Below are 25,573 nucleotides of genomic sequence, written 5' to 3'. Positions count from 1 at the left end.
TCCTAGCACTGTTCACTGAAGAAATCAACTTAAAACTGTAAACCAATGACAGAGACTGACATTTCCCATGCCTGTTGGTGTTTTTTCCCATCAGAGATGTCTCTTGTTTTGTCAAGATCCAGATTCAGTTCCCAAGTATATCAGAGGAAGGAAACTAAAGCTGCATGACCACTGATCATGCTGGAGATACCGAAACTCTTTCCCCCTCTAATTAATTTTATTTGCTGAACTGAAACAGATCCATAATATGACAGATAGAAAGGCCCACACTGGTAGGCACAATGCTGAAGGTAACACACACACCTGCCTTCTTGTCTGCTCTCAGGCACCGGGCAGCAATTCAGCATTGGGTTTAGTGACTTTGCCTTATTAACTCGGTTTCCTTAGGCTTTTGTAAAAAACGGACTTAACAACAGTTGCCTAGAGCCAGAAGAAGAAAAGCAAGGCTACATTATTAAAACCCAGAATGCAATACCATTTTAAAATTCATCAAAGTGCTCAGAACAAGCTCTCCAGAGATTGAGGACTTAGTCATCCCAGGTTTCTCCATCTCATTTAGATAATTGCCCCTTGAAATAGTTGTTTTTCTCTTTTTTTTTTTTAACACTGCCACTTGGCAAGTATTCACTGAGCAGGCAGCTCAGCTCCACAGCTGCAGAGGGGCAGAAGAAACCTCAAGATTCCCACCATTCACATCTCTGCTTTCTATAATGTGAGCCAACCATATCCAAGGGCATCCAAAATAGTCATCTCACTGTCACTTGACAAGATGTTAGCAACTCATTAGCCAGTTTAAATAATTAATACACTGGTAAAATTAATTTATTTATGAAGTGATTTGTTAAATAATAGGAGATGTTTAGAGAGTGTAATGTGTGAGTTATTCAGTATTTTTAAATACCACCAGGGCCTGGAGACACTCAGTCTCAGTACTTTCCCACCTTCTTGACAATGGTATGATTTGATTCCTTCTGTCTCAGTATAAATTCATGCTGTCAGCACAAAAGGCAGTCCAAGGAATGTCACATCAAGCTTGATCAGGAAACTGATAAAAACGAAAATGAAAAAAGGAAGTTGTTTTTCAGCTGTATCATTCTTCTCTTGTTAAAAATATACTTATAGTACGCCATACAATTTTGTTGTATCTTATTTGTGTAACTTCTTCTATGCAAGAAAATCTAAAGATCATTACAACTTCCCATTAGATTGCCAGCATAAAGTATGTCAGCATCCACATTAGTGCACCAATAGGGTTTTTTTCTAGGCATTTCCATTAGAAGTTTCTTTTTTTATTATTTGTTTTCTTCCTCCTGGCGCTTCTTGAATGTGCAATTAGAGGTATGGTTTTGTATCTGCTCATAGTATGTTTCAGGCAGAAATAAGACGGCCCTGGCACAACACACTTAGGGCACGCAGCAACTTAGGGGTAGGTGTCTACCTCTGGGCTCAGCACCCTAGTCTCTCTCTTTTAGTCAGTAGAATGAAAGAGGCAGTTTAGACTGTGATTCATCTGACCTTTCTAGACATCCACTTTAGCATCTCAGTTTTAGACATCTACTTTTGTAGGATGAGGTGAGCTGCAGCCTAGTTTCAGTTGTCTGTATTGACTGTATCATCGATAATGATAGAGCCCAGGCGAAGACACTTTGTCAGATATATCCCACTTTTACAGTCTAAAAGTTGAGTCAGAGCTTACTACAGTGGATGTAAAGAATGCCATTTACATGGACTGAGTTTGGATCAAGTTTTAAAGGCTGTGTTCTGTCACTTACTTTGAGTTGATCTCATTTTCCTATGTAGATAGTACCTATGATTTCAAAAAGCATGCTCATGGGTCTGGGAATGACTCACTGTAGGGGTAGAAACAGACTTGAAGAACAAAAGAAGAGTATATTTAGGAACATCTTTGTATTCCTTTAATGAGGTTTCAATGTGCCTTGTATTTTGGGATATTCTGTAGAGATGCTTTGAACGTTCTGCACTCAGCTGAAGGACAGGATGGCTAGCAGTATTATATCAGCCAAAATATGTGACATTTTCACAGGGCTGCTAAGTAGGAGAGTGGTACTACTTGGTACACGTTGAAGAGGAAGGCATGTAAAACACAGCACTTTGAAGGGCAGAACAGTACCAAGACAAAAGGGGCTGGCAGAAGGCACTGTGGAGTCATCCTTGTGATGAAAGACTGGCTCTGTACTTGAGACATCAGACTGAAGATGAGCACATCGGGCTCTGGTTCGTGGCAGAAGCCACAGTCTGGGGTCTCACGTACAGAGCCAGTCTTTCATACAATATAGAGCCATCCTACAAATATCTATGAAATCTATTCATCAGGTTGTGTGAGGTGTTCAGACAAAGGGCAATGAAAACCTTACTAGTGCCTGACTAATCAATGAGGGCTAGAAGCAGGAGGTGTGCTGTTTGCTTTGCTTGAGAGCTGCCGACACAGAAAAGCTGCTGTAGGAAGGACATGGAAAGTTCAGACACACCAGACTTTTCACGCAGAGACAAGTTCATCTTCAGCACAGCTACGCCAGGTTTAGTTTCTGATTTTTATAATGACTCCTTCCTAAAAATACATCCAGCACATGGCTGATATTGAATACAGCCCACAGTCAGTGGCTATTAAGTGGGGGCAGTGACAAGAGGACTTGATGTTGCATTCAGATTACATTATTAATCTATTATTTATATACTGTGTACAGGCTATTTTGCTATAGACTATGTACTGAGTAAATTAAGCAGTGACTAACCTTACAGAGAAGATGGGAAGCACTCTCATGTGTTATTAGCCCCTGAAAGTCCTCAGAAGTGGCTTGTAAGTAACTCAGAAATGTTGGACTGTGGATGGCAGCCTTGTCATCAAATATAAAATAATACCCTTGATGAGATCAGTGAAAGCTCTCCAGAGGTCTGAAGCTGGGCAGCAGACATTCTGATTAGCTGCTCTCTCCACAAAATGAAAATTCTTCCTTGAGCCCAAGAAACAGATGATGGATACAGTCAGGAGTGATAAAAAGGTCACTCTTAAGTGGATACAAGGAGATTTAACTCACAATACGATCATCCTGAAGCCCATAGACAAATAACAAAAGACAGGCTTCAAAGACTAGAGTCCTTCAGTCTAAGTACTTACACAAATCTCTTTGCCATATATCTGTGTTTTAAAGAAAATTTACCTTTTAATGACACTGCTGAAAATTACCAAACAAGTACACTTAAGCCCTCTGGCCCTCTATAGCAATGTGTCGTAACAACACACAGTGGTGATACATTACAAAACTTGAGTCTTAGAATTATCATGTTTTGCAGCATGAATTCTAAACCACATTTAAGCTGTCCAGTGTAACTATTCTATATCATTTGCACAGCCAATACATCTTACTGTGATCATTTCATAATCGTATGATGATCATTACAGATGAGGATAGTGAACTAATTCCCCTGCTAACAGTAATGCCATCTCCTAAAACTAGATTGTTTTTTATTCAGTTGTTATTTCTAAAAGTACTGGCCATGAAACTATCTGAATTTTAAGTTGATTTTCCATACATATTCAAACACATAGGTATTTCAAGATCAGTGGAAGAAAGCTGATACTTTGCCAGTACATTTAAAAGTTCAGTGGAATGACCTGAGGATTAATAACCCTCTCAGCCTGCCATCAATCCAGTGTAAAACACTGGTATGGCTAATTCCAGGCACTATTCATAAAGAATCAGAGAAAAGTAATGCAATTTATGCCAACCAGTATGTAGTTAAGAAAAATATATTTTATTTCAAGAAAGCTATCTTAATATTTTTTGAGGTTTTAAATTTTCCTGATTAAAAAAAAATAATAATCTATACTATTGATGCCATACTTGTGAACTTTGTTAGAACTTTGGGCACCAAACAAAATCCTGATTAAGAAATTAGAGCTATCTAAAGTCATCACTGTAATTATTTAATAGATTAAAAACTGAGCAATTGACATTTCTCAGAAACCATTATAAATAGGGACTCATCATCAAGAGGATGTCAGTCAGCTCTTCAGGGTCACTCCTGAGCTCTGTGTTGAGTTAGTACAATTCAGTGACGGCTTTTCCATTATTGCTTCTTTCAAGATTCAGCTCGTGCCTATAAGCACACTAGTATTTTGATCGTGTATTTTTATGGAAGCACGGAAAACACATACAGCTAACGTATGAGGTCAGGACAGAGCTTCTGTTGCTTAGGACATACTAAAATCAAGCCGGAGGTGACTTGTCCACAGGCAAATATCCTTGGATTTGCTTCACTGAAGTTTGTTAGACCACATCCTAATAGCGTTACCCAAATCATGGATTAAGGTTATGCTGAAGAATGTATGTTTCGTCACATCCTGTTTGGATGATATCAATGCAGATACAAACAGTACAAGCAGATTTTGGCACGAAATGAAAGACATCTTCTTTAATCTCACACTTATTCCAGAACATGCCAGTTATCACATGGACTGAGTAATTGAATTCTATATTTTGCCCATGAAAATAGTTTCAATAGCCTTTGAAAAAATATGATTTTGAAGACAATCTTTACATTTGTAAGACATGCTTTTGAACAGAATATAGATAGAGCAATGATTTGATACCCTGTAGTTCAAATAACCAGCTTAATTTTTTCATTTGCAGGAAATAAGATTTCTTCTACCTGCTTTATTTTAAAACTAGGACATTGGGATATAAAGGCTTTCTGCTCAGTCATTAGCTGTAAATTGCAGAATGAAGCAGTACCCTACAGCATTTCCAGATGAAGTAGTCTGTTTATACAGAAAGCACAAGAGCTATAATTACTACATGATCACATTTGTATATCAAGGTCAGAATTCTGTGATTCACGCTATTGTTTGGACATAAAGGGAGTTGATTTTCAGCATGGTGGTGTACAACTACTATTATTGTTACATCAGTGACTGTAGAAACAATATTAACTTTTGCTTGTTTGAGTTTTTGTAGTTAGGTTAACTCCAGTTCAGGCATACATGAAAACTGGCTGGTTAATATTTGTCCTAAAATATTCGTTAGATGTGCAAAATATGTATTTATATTAATGTTATTCAGGTTGTGTATTCTATTATGAAAGCAAAAATCCTCCACAATAAAAAGCAAACTAAAATAGGTCATTAAATGACTTACGCATGAAATCACACAGAGTGTAAGCAATATCAAATGCAAGTAATAAGATTGCAAGAGTATTTCCTGATCTTTTCCTTCCCTCTGCAAAATCCGTGCATAAGGTTTGTCTTCTTACTATTATCCAGTATATTGGCGATTTTTGTATTCTGTTCCTGAGAATCCATTGGCTTTCTACACTATTTAACCAGTTCTAAAAGCTTAAAAATACAGGGATTCAACATATTATACTTACTAGTTAAGAGCTAGGATTAGTCAAGCACTTAGATTGTACCAATTATTTCACTATGATTGTGTCTATTTATCATCAGGCACAAGAACAGATTATTTCCTCATGGACTAATAGGATCTGCTATTGTATTATTATATTGTATTTAAGTGTCACCCAGCTGCCATTAATGTCATTCTGTTCTCAGTTAGGCCTCTTTCTTACCTAAGCCCCAACTAGTCTTTCTCTTTTGAAGTGTAGGTGTCCCTAGGTAAAAAGCAATCATATTTCCGCAGGTTTTCCTTGTTCCCTATGTGTTCCGGGGTTTTACATTTCCTATTCACTCCCCACCCCCACTCACATAATGCTGTATGTAAGGGCTTTACATAAATCTGAGAGCATTACTTTCTCATTGCCAAAGATGGTTGGGAAGCACTGTTTTTCTGGGTTTTTTTTGGGGGGGTGAGAAACAAAGCCAAGATGCCATCTTGACACAGACAAAATTTGTCCTTGGGTCAAGAGTTCCATGAGGCTCTCTTTAGCCTCAGAAGACTCTACCCAGCAAAACTTTCACATGGGCATAAGGTTTGAGGAGTTTGCCATCTGAATGATACCCTAATAACTTGTCCAAGTTGAACCCACATGAGCATAAGCATCACCGGGCCACCTTTCTTCTCTCTAGGAGAGCCACATATGTTTCCTTTGTAGTGTTATTTCTCATCAATCAATCCTGATAACTTCAACCAGCTTGATTTCTTTATAAATAATTTTCTGGATTTCTTTCATATTTCATTTTATTTGCTGGTTGCTGTAGTACTGAGAGGCCCAGAAATGAGCCGGAGACCTAGAAAGGGAGTATAATCAACCTGATCCACTGAGATCTAACCACAAATGCTGGCAACGCTGCCTATAGCAAATGAGTAATTAAATAACATTCAGTAGCTTATTACAGGAGACATAAGGAGATTCTGTGACTTTCTGGACTTACGAAAAATAAATTACCATCAATTCAAAACATAATCTAATGTAAATCATAGTTACTTGTGAACTTAGGTCAGCATTCAATTTAGAAAGCAATAGCCATTATATTTTTTTTTCTTTTTGCTTTGATTTGAATAGCATAAACCTATAATCATGAAGGTGACTGTTTTGCCTAAGGAGATGGATAATATCATTAAAAGGAACAGATGTGCTGTAAAACTGAACAGCAAGCAGACATGTCATGGGTTGAGTCAGATCCAGGGTTGCCAGTGGCTGTGGTTTTGTTGTAAGACAGTGGTACTTGGTTGTCTGCTGGTGGAGGCCTTTCCCAGTCCACAAAAACCAGTGCAGTGTCCGGATCTTCTTATAACACCTTTTTCCTGCATGTAAGGTGATAACAAGCATAATATGTTTGCTTTAAGGTAGATACCTCTCCTCTTACACCCTTGCCTTAGTATTAAATGGACACACCTCTTTCTTACAGATGGAGCCTGTAACCATTTCTTCTCCTGTGCTGCCGAGCTGGTGGCATACTTGGTAGAATCTTAGATGCTTTCCAGCCTGTATGTACAAATCTGAAATCTGCTGGTTTGAGAGATGTGTAGCCCTCCTAATGGCAAAAGAACTCCTGACCTCACTGGAAAGTATCCCAGGGGCTCAGAAACAGAAGGGGAAAGAGATACAGTAACATCCCTTCCAAAAACTTTTATGTCGCAATTTTTAATGAAATCCCGAGTGTCTTGGAGACTGGGATTATTCTATGTTATTTTTAATGTTAAAGGTTGGCAACCCTCCAGACCCACATGACATACTTGGAAACATAAAACAAACAGGACAAACCCCATAAACAAACTACAGAGTCTCTGGGGAAATAGGTCAACAGAAGCAACAAGACTTCTCTTAGAGAGAAGGTTAAAAAAACCCCAGCTCACAGAGGAAGAGATATGCTTTTCTTCATGGAATCAGATGGCGTGCTCAAATGGAAATGAGAAGACTAGCTAAGCAAAGATGTGATCTGGAGGTGGCCACCCTCCCTCTCCCCTTCTGCCTTGGCCCCTCTGTTTGATCTCGATCTCATCCTTATGAGTCCTTGTCAGGTCCTTGTCAGACCTCCCATTCTGCCAGCCCTGGTCCACATATCTCTCTCTGTCGTGTAGCTTGTCCCAGCTTCCTTGTTTTACCACCTCATCTTAAAAGGCAATGGCTTCTGGGTAGTCTTCTCTTTCCCAGCACCCTTTTTCTCCCCAAGATATCCTTTAATCTCACCCCAAGCCCTGATCAGTCTTTTCCCACCTTGTCCCTTTGGACCCACCACAGAGATCAGCCCAGCAGGCCCCAAAGCAAAAGGCATGTCCCAGTCCTACCCACCTCCTCCAGAGGCGGTGATAGCTTCCTTCCCCCACAGCAACGTAAGTGTTAAACTGGAAATAGTATGCAATGTAATGGTGAAGTCTGATGAAAAACTCTGAAACCACTTGTCCATGTCCTGGTATGACCATTTCCCCACACCTCTCCTCCATGGAGGATTCCACCCCACCCAGCCATTTCTTGCTTCCAGTCTCTTTATCCTTCAAATTCTATCTCCATCTTCCAAAAAAGATCAGTCTGGTGCATACTCCTGATATGGACATTTTCAGCCTGAATGGCTAGACTGAAGTTATATCTGAAAACTAGGTCTTCTGAAGTGTTAGACAACTTGGACAGGTGACGTTACCAGCTCTGCAATCAGTGCTGCTGAGTGAGTAGTTGCCACATTGAGTTAAATGAAGAGTTTTCCCAGTCAGCTAAATGAAGCTCTTCTGTAGCAATTTTTAACAGGATGTTATTTTCAGGCTGTTTCTAATGGATCTGTTTACCACAATGATTTCATCCCAATATCAAATGCAGCAATCAAATAAGATATGATAAATTGCCATCACTGAACAATTAATAGACAGTTTCAAACTGACTGTTGGAGTAAATGCTCTTGTCAGACGCATGGATTTGGTCAGTTTCACTTACTTCATCTTTTTTCCACATCTAGGTAGGTTTCTGGTTGTGACAGATGAGACATGAGATCTTCAGCTTCCAGGCTTTCAAGTTTTTCTTCAAGAGATTCACTATGGAATCGGTAAGAAAGAAGAAAGATATAAATATAAATAATTGGTTTAAAGAGTAAAAGCAGGTCAGAATCTATGGAAAAAAAAAAACCTAAAAGAAATTGGTTTTATCAATTGCAGTATGTGCCAGTGGGTTTTTCCTTGGCCACTTTGGACACTACTACAGGGGGTGTTTTTCAGATAAGTTCTAACCTATTGATCCTTCCAAGGATCAAAAATTCCAAAAATCCTCAAAAAAGTATTGGCTGCCTGAGCAAGTACTAGGTCAAACAGTAACATTTATTAAGTATTTTGCTTTTCTTTCATAGATTTCAAAGCTGGATGGGGGGCAGGGTATAAAAAGGACGCTTTTTGTAACTCCATTCAACTCATCTAGATCTGGTAACTGATGTTGTTTTAACTTTGAAAACAACAAATCTCTGAGATCAGCCTGAAAAATCTATGGCAAGATTTGTGCGGGGGCTTGAAAGAGGAGGGACTCTCTTCTTGTGATGTAAAGTGCTGAACAGCACACAGTTGTCTAAATATGCTTTTGTTTATTCAGTCTCTGGATGGTGAATGCTCTTGTTTTAAAGTTTTTACTGTGTTTCACTGAAGCACTAAAAGCTACGTTTGGATTGCCTGACTTGAACCCCTACAGAACAACATTGATGGTTAAGGCTGAAATTTTCTTTGTACCTGGTACACTGGCTGGAGCTGTCCTGGCACAGGTCACTGCTCCCTGCGTGGCCATCGCAGCAGTGTGGGACTTTCATCTTTTCTTCTTCCCTGGGGGAAATGGTTGACCATATTGCACTCCAGCCCAGCCAAGAAGGGTGAATCACTACTGCTGATCTTCTGAAAACTGAATAAACCTTCCTTTGGTGCATTTGCTTTCTCACATGGCTACACATATTTTTCTTTTTTAAGTCCATGATGCCTTAAATAAGCAAGAGTTCAGAAGTCAAACAATCATCTTTCGAAAAGTATGAAGCTATTAAGCTGCATATTCCTATTTGATTTTAAAACAGCACTTAAGTTTTTATGTCCTAGTGCTCCTAAATTTTCTTGGAGAAATAAAATAAAACATAACCACCACCAAGTGAATAAATAGTGGTAAGATCACTGAAATTAATGAAACTTAATTTCCTACAGATTTGTGTCTTGACTGCAGCTCCTATGGAGGTGCAAACTATCAATGAAACTCTTCCCATGATTGGGACACTTACAGGATCTTTCTCATACACTGCTTACCTTGATAAAGAACAAGATGAAGGTGAGCCTTTTCTATCCATAGGGCTAATAAACATCTTCTTCCTCTGTTTTTTTTATTTATTTATTTTCCCACAAAACTGCTAGGAACTGAAGATTTTTTACACTTTTCCTGCCCTCCTTACAAATTTACTGAGACCCGCGACGCATTAAAAAAAAATCATTGGAGGCAGGACAGATGAGCGTATGATCACCCTCTGCTGTAGTCAACAGTAAGAGCCCGTTAACCTAGGAAGCAACAAGATCAGTTTCAGTGGTTAAAAGCAGAAGCAAATGAGAAATCAGAGAGAGGGGATGTTGTGATGGACTTCTAGAACAAAATTCTGAACTTTACTTCATTTAGTACCATGTGAACACTGACTGAACAGAGACTAGGTCCATGCAGCAAGACCAGTTTCCAAAAACTTCCAGATGGTTGTCTGATGTCCTGGGCTTTAACAGAACCCCACAACTATAACATTCAAAAGTCTACTTTAACAAAACATTCAGACACTAATTTTAAATTTGAGTAACTTTTGCTTGGTGACAAGACTTTGAGCATTAAAGCAGATATCAAGTCTTACGTACTGTTAAACTTCTTGATCTGAATAAACAAACAAACACGCAGACAAACAAAACCCCACCAAAACCCCAAAGACATCACTCCTGAATTGAAAATTTCCTATGCTGAATTCAAGCCTAGAGTGTGGCCAAGTGATGCATCCTTGAAAATAAAGGCTTGTATAAGGGAAATGCAGATGTGCCAGTAAATTCAGTGGTTGCAAGGGCCTTTTTTATGACATCCAACATCTGCAGATTTATTTCCAGCATTTCTCTAACAAGATGAAATTAAGAAATTAAGTATGTTCAGTCAACACTATGAGCCAGTTTCTGAGTTCAATTCAGTAAGCCCATACATGTGCACGTCTGCAAACTGTCATAGAAAAGCTTGTACGAAGCCACAAATTACTTCCATGTATCTGTTCAGCATGATGGGGTCTCAGTCCCTCTTCTTCCACTAAGTACTGCTTTAATGCTAATAAATTCATAACACAGAGGGGAAAAAACCCTCACAAAACCAGATCTCTCTGCTTCATGTTGTCATATGATGAACAACCAGTAGAAAGAAACCCTTTCATTTACCTGCCAATCCTTTTTATCTAACCAGTAAAATGATGATGAAATTGTTTAGCCTGAGAGCGCTTCTCATCCTTAAGCTATTTTTTGAAACTCTTACAATAAACTGTGTAATAAAAATAAATTAGTTCTGATATAGCACTACTCAGCTGGAAAATCCCACCATGCTTTCACCTAGAAAAATAAAGGTAATTGCCTACATTCCACAGACAGAGAAACAATGCACACAGAGCTCAAATGCCATGTCACAGCCATGAGTGGTAGCTCAAGGACGTGATCCCAGGTCCACAAAGCCTTTATTTTATTCATAAGCTGCTTCCAAGATTCATTTTGGCCTGAACCTCCAGTGTCACTGCAGGCAAGATGCATGCTGCCATCAGCATACATTCAGTAGCTTAGGTAGAACCAGAGACATGCCTGGATAATGACACAGCCTTATCATTTCCAGAGGGGAAGAGAAAATATTGAAATGTTTGCAGTGCGGGCTGAAGCTTTATTTCGTTCTCTTTTTATTTTGGAGAGCCTGCTATACCAGCTGCCCTGCAACATGTTCATTTCTGCAGTATCACTCTCTGATTTTAGTCATTGCCATTTCTCATATTAAAAAAAAATAAATAACTTATTCAGATACTATGATTCCTGCTTTGGAAGGATTCTTTTTTCTCTTGTTTCAGAGTACTCCTTCATGATGTATTGGTTTTGTCTTGTGCTTTGCAATCCCACTGGCATGGCCTGCTCTGATGCTAATGTGTCCGCTGTGACCTTCACAGCAATCCTCCAAGGATTGCAAGGACAGCTACAAACAGGTTTTCCCCATGCTGGTCCTCACCCTCAGTGACACGGCAATGGTGTGTACTGCTGGGAGAGCGGCTCCTGTGGGGTCGGCAGTCCTTGTGCCACTGTTCCCTTTGCAAGCAGTGTGTGGGGTTACACTCACCAGAGGCTCCACTGACAGTTTTCTTATCCATCAGCATTCACAAGCATTTGATACCTTTGGACTGTCCAAAATATGGTCCTTATAAATGAATATACAGCTGTGGTTTTATGTTCTGTAGATGTTTTAAGGGCTGTATTTGAATCTGATCTCTCCCAACACATGCAGTATTGCACCTTCTATGAAAGAAAGTACGGTTTTTTAAATGAGCATCTCTAACAAAAAACCTTCATGCAATAAAAATACCAATTTCAGCACACCTGTGACAAAAAAAGAGCATGCCTTTCCCATCCTGAGCCTGCTGCCTCTTGTTGCTAGTGAGCATGTTGCCATTTTTCTCTTTGGAGGATGCAGGGGTTGCAGGGGAACAGCCTGTTGCTTGTTGTAGTTACTTCGAGCCTGGAATGCCATTACGTGTTTGCCTGCATGACTCTTGATCTTGCATGACAAAACCAAAAAACAAAGGCAAAACTGAATCAGCAGATTAGTCAGCTTAATCTTGTGTAACTCAATGCTGCACTTCATTTTCAGTGCTGTTATTTTCAGCTGTCCTTTGAGATGGCTATTTGAGCTTTACCTATTTTTCAGTCAAACTTCTCACACAGGACATTCAAGTAAATAAGATGCAAAATATATAATTCAGTGGAATGTTTCTGATGTTTTGATTTAATCTTTTTCATTTGGTACATATAGTGTTAAAACCTCAAGACCTTAATGTTAGCAAAATGTCATTTATCATGAGAACACAATGGGTTCTTTTTTTGCTGTCATATTAATATTGAAAGAATGCAAAAAGAACCTTTTGTTTAAGCCACTATGCTAGTGCTAAAAGGCTTTTAAACTAATACTGTAGTTTCTAAGACAGTTGCTTATGTTTTCTTATCTAATTAAAAATACCAAGTGAAGACAAATGGTCAGAGATGCCAGTATTAAAACTGAAATGATCTGATACTTGTATTCGAAACAGTCACAGCAGTAAGACACGTTGTTGATGCAGCTAATGTGCTCCATAAGCCGTGTTGGTAGATACCCTTGCTTAAAAATACAGAGTTGCAATCAGCATGTTTGCTGGATGTGGATTTTGGTTTGCTGTATCTGGATTTTTGTTTGCTGCATGTACAGTGATACCATTTAGATAAGAACATTTTTCTTTGACCAGAAAGTTACCTGACAATTCTGTGCTAATAACACAATCATTTCCAAGATTTGTTTGCAAATGTCAAATCCAACAGCCTTCTTTCTCCAGCAGAAACACTTTGAAGTTACCATGTAAGTTCCCTTAAAGCAAATTAGCACCAGTCACTATGTGTGATGTAGGCTTAAACGTTTAAAATAGACTTTGCCTTTTCCTGTGAGTACATCATGCACTTACGTGATCTTAAATGTGTAAACATGCTGCAGGTTAAAATATGTAGTTGTTACATTTTGTACAAGGCTCAGTCAGCCAACAGGATCATCCTCTGAGAGGGCACTGCTCCTGGAGGTGAAACTCCTCCTGACTAAACATTTCCCACTGAAGTACAAAGTGATGATGTTACGTGCCCTTACATAAATGGGGTGGTTTTGTTTTTCAAAACAAAGTCATGAGAGTTCCATTAACAGAAAAACTTTATTACGGAGTTTTAGCAGGAGATACTCCAAAACTGAAAGCCAAACTCACCCTGCTGAGATTCTTATTGATTTGAAGCTCCTTTTTTCCTCTAAGCCCAACATTCAACTCAAATGAGAATAATTGTTGTTCAGAAATATTTGTGGATATTCTAGCACTTATGGCCATAAATTTAAATAAGTATTTCCCATTAATTTTGTCAAAAGTAGCCTGAAAATGAAATTATAATAATGTAACAACAGCAATTTAGCATATAGATGTTTTCTCAGGGAATCTGAAACCAACTATATTGGGTATCAAATGACATGGTTGCCTTATGCCGTAGTGTGATCTCATTAGGCATAGTTAGGATAGGAAGGAGGAAGGGAAGCAATGCTGACTGCTGTGTTTAGCTGAAATGGATGAATATAACACCAAACCACAAAATTATTCAGAATAGCAGTATAGTAGAGCAGCATAGCCTAAGGATATTTTTCTGATGAGTTTTAGCATGTCACTAGTTCTGTTGCTATTTGCTGCTGAACTGGTGATACTCTCCATGTTTGTGAAGATCCTAAGGGGCATAAAAAGAACAACTATATGGTTTACTAACAAAAGCATGTGTATTTCAATGATTTGATGTTTTAATTAAACACTAATGCCTGACCCATACCACTCCTATCAGCAGTAATAGTCAAGATGGGGACGTTAAAAGTAAAGAAATGAGTGTAGGTGTAAACCCAGATTTGCAAAGTGGCATCATCTTGTTCATACTGAAGAGGAAAAAACAAACAAGTTTGACATGTAAGATCCTGGCATTACTCTGTCTGTGCTAATCAAGAGGAGTCATCTGCACAGTAGCCATGTGCACAGTGATTTCCTTCTTCAGCTAACAACTCACTTCACTGCCACACTGACAGGTTGCAAACGGCCCTGAAGGCAGCTTGTCTGAGCATGCTTGACAGCACATCTGGTGCACAGCCAGGGACCTGGGTCAAGCTTGTTTCCAAAAATCAAGCGGCAACCACACCTGAGTTTGTGTTTGTGCGCTCGCTATCTGCGCAGCAGGCAAGCGTGGCCTCAGGGCTGATCCTGGGGCTGCTCTCTGCAAAGTAGTTTAATTGTATCATGCCGGAGATCCACCGGCGGCTTCGGCACAGCTGAGGCGCTGATACCCTGAAGAGCTGACTTTGCTTGACTAACTCTAGACAGCCAAAAATACAGCCCTGCTTTTGGTCAGCAGGGCCACAGCCCCCTGTCTGTCTCCTTATCTACAATAGAAAGATAATCTTGCTGTTCTCTACCTCACCGGTGCATCGGTGCATCGTTTAAACAGTTACTGCACCGAGGACATGAAGAGCTATGCAAGTGCAATGTAGCTTTTCACCTCTGGCACATACCTGTAATGTTTGAAAGTTCACAATGATGACAATAGTCATCATCACCTGATGAGTACTGCTCAGCTCTTGTGAATGAACTGATGATCTCAATCTAAATATGACTAGAGTACTATAAAATGAAAAACACCATACTCGCTATTCAGCTTATTGCCAAACACCTGCATTAGTAGTTTGTGCTGTCGTTGCTGTGTTCCTTAGCCTCTCCCTAAGCATGGTGACTATCACCAATATTGCAGAAATATTATCAGTTGGCTGTAATTAACTCTCCTGTTGGCAATCACAGTAAAAAAGGACAGGGAATCAAATGGATTTGTAGAGTGAATCACTGGGTGGGATGGCAAGACAGCACAACTTCCTTGACTACAGTGTGTCATCAGTAAGGAGTGTGCTTTCCAGGGCTGATTGCACGATCCTCACCCACGCTAGCTTGTCCCAGGGTGGACACAGAGATGCATTTCACATCAGAATATCAAGAGGAGTGAGATAGGCATAACTTCTATTGGCAAGCCTTACATAAGAAAAAGGCTGCAGCACAGCCTCCCCCAGGATCTTGCACAGACTAAGATAGCGTTAGAGCAGACGCCGTGAAATATAACTTTCACACTCTGCTGATTATTCTCTGACATTTGTGAAGTGAAACAGTGATTTCAGTTAGTGACAATTTATAAGGAGGTGCATCCTACTAATTTAGAAGTGAATCTCAGATACTGATCACAATTCAAAACAGGAAGCATGGTTAAATCTGAAATCCACGAAAAGCTATCTGAAACACTTATATAATTTGACTAAATGTAAGCACACTTTTACAGGCAAGTGGTATCATTTTTTTTATTAATATCAGATTAATTAACTAATCTTGCTTCCAGTGAGTTTAAGTGAAGATAATCCAAGCCTAAAGAGGTCATGCCCATAGGGCTATTTTCTCCACTAGCATTTGTATAGGGGAAGAGGAAATGCTGCTTCGAAGCAGCAAAACTGAGTACCATATCCTCTTTAATAAACAATTTCAGAACTGTCAAAAAAACAGACTAATAGGCAATTATGATTGGGAGCTATTGATCTTCCTATTTAATCTTTAGGTTTTGCCCTGTTCTTTTTATTTCCCAGTATTCTATTTTTTACATATTCAGTATTTTAAAATTTTTTTTTTTTCTCCTGATGAGGAAACATAGAAGTGCAGCTACTGTTACTCTCTGCTGTGCCTTCATTTCTGTCATTCTTCACTGCTCCAGTTTCCCTGGCCTGCCCCCTCCCTTTCTTTGTTGAACATGCTCTTAAATTCGGCAGTTGAAATTTGCTCTAAATAATATTAAAGAAATTATGTTTCTAGCAACATGTCCAGCTTCTGTCCACACTCTTTGGGGTAGGATTTGTTTAGGATACCAGATGAGGTTATTTTACAATCCAAAGACTACTGTTCATGCTCAATAGCCTGAAGAACAATTCAACTTTAACAGTGAAAGAAGTCAATTAATTAAACCAGTCTACCCATCAGTGCAATGGATTTGTCCTCACTTGAAATCTGCTGGAGAGCGATCGGGACTCCTCCTAATGTGAACACCATAGCTGACCTGCAGATGATAGGTCTGGCTTAGGAATGGCTGTGTGACAGCCTATGATTGATGTTCTGCAGGAAATTACAGGGGATGACCACAGAGACCCCATTTGGCCCTCAGGCAGTATCCCAGCTGCTCACCCATCCAGTTTCCATGCAGGCTAGGCACACTGAAACAGCTCTTTTTGATGCTGCCAACAGCTCTTGCCTAGCCTAAACCCCTACACAGTTCTTCACTCTCCTTTCCACACTGCTTTGGATGCTACCAGCCATTTTTATCTTCTTGATCTCGCCACCTCCTCCACTGCTTTTATGAGCACGATCCTCAATTGATTTCCTTCCCACCCCTCCAGTCGCTTCTTCAGTGCTTCAATTTTTTTCGCCCAAATCCATTTTTCAGTGCAACTCCCACGCAGTTCTTTTCTTGGCTTCCTCCTCCTCTTGCCTACTCTACCTTTCAGAGTCTCATGACGTTTAACAATCATCTGTATGAGCCCAGAGCCTTTGTGCCGGAAAGCGGGATCACGTGAAGCAGTAGCAGCAGCAATCACATGGCCATATGGAGGGCTTCTGCTAATGCAATGAAATCAAAGAAACATGTTCAGGCAGGACCATTTCTCAGGAGTATTGGTCATATTTTTGCTGGCAGAACTGCATGCAAATCATTTTTTATGGGTATACACAAATCAGGTATCTCCTTTTTATGCTTACTCAGGCATTGCAGCCTTTAGTTGGTATTTTCAAATTTATTTGAGCTGCGCAGGCATTTTATTAGAGTTATATGCTTGGGGTTAGACTCAATGATCTTTAAAGGTCCTTTCCAACCCAAAACCTTCTGTGATTCTGTGAAAACCATGTAAAAGCCAAAGTGCATTCTAATACAGTAGGTCCTTATATACAGAACATTAAAACCTTTGAATGGATATAGCCATATAATATTGCTCATTTTCAATTGTTCAGATTTGAGAATATTTACCATTCCTGAATTTCCTGGTTTCTATGGAAAGAATCCCAAATGCAAAGAGAAGGAAAACACATAGGATGACTAAATAAATCAGACTGAAACAGCAGATGACCATAATTACTTGAGTCTCCCGAGACCTAGCTGTCTTTAGAACAGCACATATGGGCACCAAAATCTAAACTAAAAAAAACCAACAACAACCCCCAAAAAAACCTTATTAGTGCTGTCTGTCAATTCCCAGGGTTACATGATCCAATAACAGATCAAGGATATGTTAACTTATTCAAAAATACTAGTTGTGAGGGGATGCTGGACTGTTAAACCACATGGAGCATGCCAGGGATGCGAGGAAGGTGGCAGCCTGTGCTGCTGCTGCTCTGTGGTACAGGGTGTCCGGCCGTCGGGGCAGTAACACAGCTCTCTTTGGGAGGGCTCAGGAGCAGCATCAGTAATAGCGGCTTCAAGGGTGTCAGTGAGACATAGCAGGACTTCTCTAAACATTACCTAAGTAGAAAGAGGGTAAAAATCTACCTAGTCAGATTGCTTCGAGTGATGACTTTACCAGCGGTGGCTGGAAGAAGCCGTCAGGCTTTACGCCACCGAGGGCTTGTGGCACACGGGCTCGAAGCAAAGGGGCCGCGGCTGGCTGAGGGGCTCGGAGAAGGAAAACAACCCAGCGCCGCAGGCTTGGCCCTGGGGTGTACCCGCCAGCGGCTGGCGCTGGGGAAGGGGCTGCGGCTGGGGAAGGGGCTCAGGCGCGGGCCGGGCCCCCGCTGCCACACGGCCGCCGGCGCGAGAAGCCCCGGTCTCCGGGCTGGGGACAGAGCTGGAGCCCCTCACCCCTTTTTTTTTTTATAATAAAATTTAAAAAAAAAAAAAAAAAGACAAGGAGAGGCACAGCCGCAGCCCCCCCGCTCGCGCCGCCCCCTCGCCCCCCCAGTACGCGCCCCCCGCGGGGCAGGAGCGGGGGGTTGGGGGGGCGGTGCGCGAGGCCGGGGGAGGGGGAAGGAGGAGGCGGGCGGCCGCGCCTGCGCAGAGCACTTCCTCGTTGGCCCCACGTAACGGCTGCGGGCGGGCGCCGGGCAGCGCGTGTCAGTCACCGGGTGACTGTCAGCGGCGGCGGGAGCCCCCGCCAGCCCCGGTCAGCCGCCGCCTCCCCCGGCCCTTCCCCTCCTTCCCCCCGGCCGGGGGGCGCAGCCGGAGCCCGCACAAGTTAGTGTCCAACTTGGCGGCGGGTGGGAGCGGCGCTGGAGGCGAGGGGCGTGAGGGGGATCGGCGGCGGGGTGGGGAAAGGGGCTGAGCCCGGCGGGGTGGGGGCTGGCGGGCGCCGCTCCCCTCTCCTCCCGCCGCCCTCCCCTCTGCGCCGGCGGCAGGGCCGGGCTCCTCAGTGGCGGCCCCGTCCCCGCAGCCGTCGGGGGGCCGCAGGCAGCCGAGGGAGCGCTCCCCACCGGCGGGGCCGAGCGCGGGGCGAGGGGGCCGCGGCGGGGCCTCTCCCCCCTTCACCTCCTGCCCGGGAGGAGGAGGGGGCGGCCGGGGCAGAGGCTGGATGTAGAGGGCGAAGCCTCAGCCTGTCTGCGGCTCCGCTGCTTTGATGCTGGGGGTCTCTGCTGGCTGTTAACATCTTCCCTCTGCTTTTTTCCTCACCCCCACCCCTCCCCACCTTTTTATCCCTTCATCTTACCCCCACCCCCACCCCCGGCGAAACTTGGCTTTCTCTCCTCCGGATCCGTGTGCTGGGCTCCTTCTGGGCTTCACCGGCGGGGCAGGATCATGCCGGACCAGATCACCGTGTCGGAGTTCATCGCCGAGACCACAGAGGATTACAACTCCCCGACCACCTCCAGCTTCACCACCCGGCTGCAGAACTGCAGGAATACGGTCACACTGCTGGAAGAGGTAAATCACCCTCCACCTCCCCCCCCAATCCCCGCGGATTTTTTTTTTTGTTCCTTTTTTTTTTTTTTTTTTTTTTGTCTTTGAGAAAGAGCATCAGGGCCACCCGCTCCAATCCACAGCAGCTAGAGGCGTTGGTATGCATGTAATCTGGTCTTTTAATTGTGGGACTTTGCTCTTGTGTTGAGCTAGTTACAGAAAGCTTTCCTGCCCTGGCGTCTTAAAGATTAGGGCGTAAAGCAGTTGTCTGAACTTTAATATTAGTGTTGCACTTCTTGGTGGTTTTGGTGTTGGCAGTTGTTGCAGTAGAAAAAAGCGTTAATGTTGGGATTTTTAGAGGGAAGATGAAGGTTGGGTTTTGTTTGGGAACATTAGCAGAGGTTTTCCCCAGCCACTCGTTAGATCAAGTCAGCACAGAACTCTGGCTGCAGAAACCTGCCAAAGGAGACTTCGCTTAACAAATGAGGTAAGGATGAAGGGATGAATGTGGAGTGAGGAAAATAATAAAACGGAATAGATGGTGGAAGGAGAGGAGCAAAACAGTGCAGCAGAGGCAGTTATACAGAGTCGGCACCTCAACCTTGAAGCCTCAGTGTTGGGTTTGTTGTAATGCTTATTGTGTCATTTAAATGTTCATCCTGCTTTGCTGTTGAGAAACTGGAGTGTGAAAACATGTAAACTTCCAGAGCTGGTTTCTGTGGGGTATCAGTCCACTGCATCCCCTTTGAGGTTTCAGTGTGACTTCCTATGGACTGGGTCAGCAGTTACGAGGAAACAGCTTCCAACCGACCCTAAAACAAGACAGCATACAGGTCTTCTTTTGCCCTAGCATAATGATGTTGAAAGAAGACAGTTTTTTGCTGTTGTTTCATCGATTGCAGTTAGCTGTTGGTTTTGTTTATACACTTAGTTCATCAAGTATTTGTCAGTCCTTCAGGAGCTGGCTGGTATGTAGGAGATGGGTTTAATAGATTCTTTTTAGTTTTGCTGAATGTGTTGGCATGAGCAAAGCATTTGGTATGCAAGGGCAGAGTATTAATCATGGCATTCTCCTGATAGTTTTGGGTATGGAAAATATAATTCCATAGGGTTAAAATTATTTAATGTTGGCTTAGTAGAAAAACAGTCTACATTCAAAATTTTAACAGCACTGTTGTTTACAATAATCAACTTGTTAATAGAGAGAATGTAAGATTGCATTTAAAATTATATATTTTATTTTTAGTATGTAACCTAGATTAACTTCTGTAACTTTTATGTAACTGTACCTTTTTTTTTTCCCTCATGTAAGCAAGCCATGGCTGCTTATAGATTTGTCAGAAATCAACCTGTTTTGGTTTGTGTTTGACAGTATTGCTGCCCCCTGGTCTTAACAATGTGGAATAGGTACAGCCATTGATATACTTACTAGTGCAGTTGACAGCGTTCATAGAATTAAGTAAAAATATGTATTCTGTCATCACTGGTGACTTCTAGGGTAAAAATACAGTATAATGCTTTCATGATTTGGGAGATAAATCAGTACAGTCTGAGTGTGGTAATGCCTGTGCAAAGAAAATCAAAATATAGATGATAAATACACAGTGTTCTGTACTATTTGTGTGGATTGTGTATATTTTCAAAGCTTTTATGTTTGATTTGAAAGCAGTAAATCAGAAGAATAGAGAATAGTGGGTGCTTCTGGTGCTTGCGTTGCTTTTTCTTGAATGTCTTCTGTTTGTATAACTGTTTTATGTGCCCTATTTAAACTGTTCGCAGTTTAAAATGATTGTGGAGTTGTTTTGTATTTCTTTATTATCTGCAAATATTAAAAAAAAGATTTATTTGATGGGGAAGAAAAAGAGATAAATATGCTTTACTGTTACATACTGCAAAAGATCTGCAACTCTACCAATTATTTTTTTTTATTAATTTTCATGGAGAAATACAGATGGTCAGAGTGTGGCAGGACAAGTGCTCTGTTAGTCTTGGCGTTTTTATTGTAGTTGTAGTTTGCATACGCGGTTCTGCTGCTGCTGCTTTAAAGAAAGGTTGGTTTCTGTGCATCTGCTTACCTAAGGCTGTGATTCATATGAAGCAGGAGATTGAAATTGAATGGTTGAAGTGGCTGTTATGTAGCTCTTATTACTGCTGCTATTGCCCATGCATCGTGGATGACTGAAGAGCTCTTCAAGCAGCTCCTGAACATCAGTTTTGAGCCCACTATATTAAGGCAAAGGGGTTGATCCCATCCTTGCAGCTGTTTGATTTTTAACTTAATGTTGCATGTGGGTTGGAGCCCTCAATGGGCTTTTGCAGGCATTGTCAGGCTCAGCACTGTTATGGTGCTGCAGCCTGAAGTATCTTAGGTCATTTTAAAGCTAACTTAATTCAACACAACCTGTACCTACCTCAGTGGCTATAAGCCAGTTTGTGGATAAACTTACTATTTTCTTTATTCTAAACAAGATTGAGAACTGGAACTATTTTCTGAACAGAAATGGTAGGTAAATTAAACAGATTTAATGAAAGTTAGATTTTCATAGCCTCTCAGTCTGGTGTAATTCCTGCCATAGCTAGATCAGTGGTTAGATCAGAACTACCTTTTCATACAGAATGAAAAAAAAAAAAAAAAAAAAAAGACTGTTCTGCATGTGGCTGTGTCTGTCTAGTTGCATGAAGGTATTGCAGAATTGTGAATTTACTGTTCCTTAATCACAATTAACAAGTTCTCTGAAATAATATAGTAGATGACTAACTCAGTTGCTGGTTTTTTCACTTGTTTGTCCTCCAGTAGAAGTGCAGTTAGTTAAAGCGGGTGGATTGATACATATTCTCTCCTGGTTGTGACTCTTCTCCTATAACTAAAATTATTTTCAGAGGAGACTTTGGAACCACTTAGATGCAATTTTGGGATGAGTTTCAGGTGAAAAATCAGAGCAGGTATTTTTACCGATTCTGATGACTTGGCATTTTCTAAGTCTTTAGTGGAAAGCCCAACAAAATGCAAAGGCATACCCCCCAGAAATCGGAATCCTAGGAAAGATTCTCCGAAGGACTTCTCTGTGTGTTTGACTTATTAAATAATAATAATTAAAAAAGCACCACCACTACCACCCCCAACTTTATTTAAACCTGTTGGAATATTATCAGAGGAGAAAATAGTAAATACATGCTGCAATGTAGCAGTTTATTGACTAGAAAGGTTTCATGCTGTGTTATTTAAACTAGTGAAAATGTTGTAAATTTGCGTTTCTTTCCCTTATAAGATGAAAAATCAGATGGGAAAAAAAAAAAAAAGACCCTATCATCTTCGTAGTCAGTCTTGGGAATCTTGCACAATAGTTATCAAAGAACTGCAAGATTATTTTAATAATAATTTTTCTAAAGCATGAGTGTTATCTTATGGCCATCAGTAGACACAAATTTTAAGGTTCACTCTATTGCTAAAGTAATGATTTTTATTTTTTTTTTGTTAACTGATGGGAAGGAACAAAACCATTGTGTTGTAGGCTAGGTCTAGTTTGAGAGAAGTTGCAATCTGTAGTCCTGTATGTGTTGATTTCCTCAGTGTAATGTTACGTTCATGCAAAGAAGACATTTTTAACTTCATATTTCTGCATGTAACTGGGAGAAGTTTTTTAATAATATTCATGTGAAGAGGTGGATTATTGCATGTGTAGGTGGGTGGTTAATTACTTTTTTGAGAAAAAAGTTTAAATCCTACGATTGTACACAGATTACAGCATCTTAAAATATAGCCTCAGCTTTGTTCTGGGCAGACATGCTTTTTATATCCACAATAACTCTGTGATTTGTGTTACTCAACTAGATTTTGAAGAGTTGATTTTAATCCTTTAGTTGATATTACTGTGTGAGCTAGCTGGAATTTTTAAGGAATGATGACATCTGTTCTGAGAATAAGTGGTGCACATGTGGGATCACCGCAAGACTGTCTTGATTGCCATTTCACTGTGTCCCAGCTCCAGCTGAAAGGGCATCTTTGCACTCAAGGGATAACTTGGTTATCATGACCAGGCAGTTCTGAGTCTTTCTCCTGCAGCAGCAGATGTTTTGCAGGACTATCTTGAGGTACAGAGGTTAAGCTTAAATGTTTAAATTCCCTTTAGGCAGGCTGGTAGATAAGAAGGGACAGTTAGAAGCTGATGATACAATAAAGAATAGCTGCAGTTGTTTCTGATGCCTGTTTTGCTGTTAAAATTTGGTACTACTTGGGCGTCTTTATTAAATTTTATTTATTTCTTTTGGTCTTCAAGGAGAAGTTAAAAACTCAAAATGTGCTTTTTGACAATTAGCTCTTGTCATATGCATAATTTTTAAAAAATAAATATTTAAACTGATGAGTATAATGAAATATGGCTACAGATATGTTTGGGCTCTTTTAAAAAAAAACCACCAAAAACAACTAACAACCCAAAGCACCATTACTTCAATGAGTGTTGCTCATTTTGTGTCTCACTGTGTTGATTTGCTCAAGCTTAGAGGTCTGTTGGTCTAGACAGGTCCTGTAACAGATGCGTGCATGCTGTGTCAGTGAAAGAATGACTGACTGGTTCCTGCTCAGCCTCGCATACATTTTGTTGTTGTCAGTGTAAGTCTGGTATAAACTAAGATCACTTGAAAGGGGAAGATTTCTCAATGTTTCTCACCCTGTCATGGACACTTATATAAGGTTAGAGATGGGAAAGGGGAAAGTATGTTTGTTTGTTCTTTCTGTTTTGTCTTCCTTTTTGTTTTCTTTTACACTAAGTTGTGCATGAATAATTTTCAGTTTCCTGTATGTAACTTTCCCTTCATGCTTCAGTTTCTAGGAATTTTTCATTTTCTGCTGGGGGAAGGAATTCTGGGACAAGGGTAAGGGTCTGGGGTTTTTCCTCCATATGATTTTGTAGAAACTTGTGTAGCACTGAAACTGCTATGCAATCAGTTCATCTATAGTGATTTCATATGCTTTTCTACCACAAGACTGTTTTGCAGTGGCAAAGTATTTTGTCAAGAGAGACAGGTGAAACCATTGAAGAGAGCAGGAGCACTTCCATTTAAAATGAACTTTTTGTTTCAGTTGGCATATGTACAGACTTTGTTCCTTAGCTTGGACTGTGAAAACTGGTAAGATCTATTCCGTGTATGTGTCTGAAGAGGAAGAAATTTTTCTATTGATTCTATCACTTCATTTCCCTTGAAGTGTCACCTCTATATAATTACAGCAGGTAAATTGTAACATTCTATTCCTTATCTGTCTTTATTTTTTAAATTAAAATATTTTTTTTTTTTTTTGTGGAGGGAGTCCAGGCGACTCCAGCAGCACTGGACTTTAAAACCAGCTTTTCCTAACCTTGTGACCCGTGACTTATGGTAGTCAGAAGCAGTCTTGCATCAGAGAGCTTTGTACTTAGGAGTTGATTCTTATGTAATATACCACAGGGAATCTTCAGTTTTCAATGAAATATGCTTTTCGGTAGCGAACAGTCCTAAAAAAAAAAACAGATAAGAAAAGTTCTTTGCCTAGTAAATGAAACTCAGGATAATTATTGCTGTTCTTACACTGAATGGCAAATTGCAACAAAGACGTAAAAATGGGTACATGAGCATTCTGAAATTGATACCAGTGTCAGCTCATGGGTGACTCCTTATCATGATACTGAAAATGTGATGAAGAAGGAGACTTGACAGCAATACCCTGTATTTACAATAGCATGTTTCACAAAAACGCAGTTGAGGATGCTTTTACGTTTACTTGCTACAGTACTTATTAATTTAGAATGTAATTGGTTTTACCCTTCATTTGATAGTAGTCAAAACATGGTTGTAGTAAGCAGGCAATCTCCTTTTACAGAAACGTGACTGATGAGAGGAAAACCAAAAAAAAATACTCCCTGGTACCTCAAAGTTTCAGTCATGGTAGATTGGTTAGCTTTGCTTTTTTGAGAATTTGTATTCGTTTAAGACATTTTTGAAAGTACTTACTGCTTTTTGGTAGCTCATGGTTTTTTAGGAAAGTAGTGCTTCTTGTTTTGAACTCCCAGCAGGCTGCTTCATGTTTGCTCATCAGTTAGGAAACTGTGAAAGTGCTCTTTGGTGTACTCTGTTCAGTATGCCATTCAGATAAATCCTAACAGAGTGTGTGCCATGTAGTCATGGGAACTTGGGCCCTGATGGAGAAGAGAGAGACGCTTAAAGTGACATGACTTAATGTTGGTTTTGGCGTTTAGCTTGGAGTTCTGTGGAGATATCTTCTGTAGTTAAAAAGCAATAAAAGGGAGTAAGTTGTTTGAAGAAAAAAAAAAGTATGTGTGGGGAAACAATCCACAAAGCCATGTTTGTAATCCAACATGGCATCAGTGAAAGACTGCAGATGAGTGATTTGGAACAGTTAAATTTGTTAATTTCATTTCCTGTATTTTTCTCACTCTAGTGAGCAAAACTCAATT

The 25,573-nt window shown here is 40.6% G+C and overlaps 1 protein-coding gene across 6 annotated transcripts in view; it reads left to right on the top strand.

Moving 5' to 3' along the window:
- The window catches only part of ASAP1 (ArfGAP with SH3 domain, ankyrin repeat and PH domain 1), a 161,579-nt gene that overhangs the window by 10,715 nt on the left and 125,291 nt on the right, over positions 1-25,573 (top strand). For 5 of the 6 annotated variants that reach the window (XM_040589019.1, XM_040589021.1, XM_040589020.1 and 2 more), the window contains exons 2-3: positions 8,366-8,452; positions 19,016-19,145. In XM_040589019.1, the coding sequence (XP_040444953.1) occupies positions 8,394-8,452; positions 19,016-19,145 (189 nt within the window). In that variant the 5' untranslated portion in view covers positions 8,366-8,393. Of the gene's footprint in view, positions 1-8,365; positions 8,453-18,295; positions 18,462-19,015; positions 19,146-25,573 lie in introns of those variants that run through there. The other variant, XM_040589023.1, reaches the window with a different exon arrangement.

The sequence above is a fragment of the Falco naumanni genome, chromosome 3 (genome assembly GCF_017639655.2).
Source record: "Falco naumanni isolate bFalNau1 chromosome 3, bFalNau1.pat, whole genome shotgun sequence".
Lineage (NCBI taxonomy): Eukaryota > Metazoa > Chordata > Aves > Falconiformes > Falconidae > Falco > Falco naumanni.
This window is presented reverse-complemented; position numbering and strand designations above follow the sequence as displayed.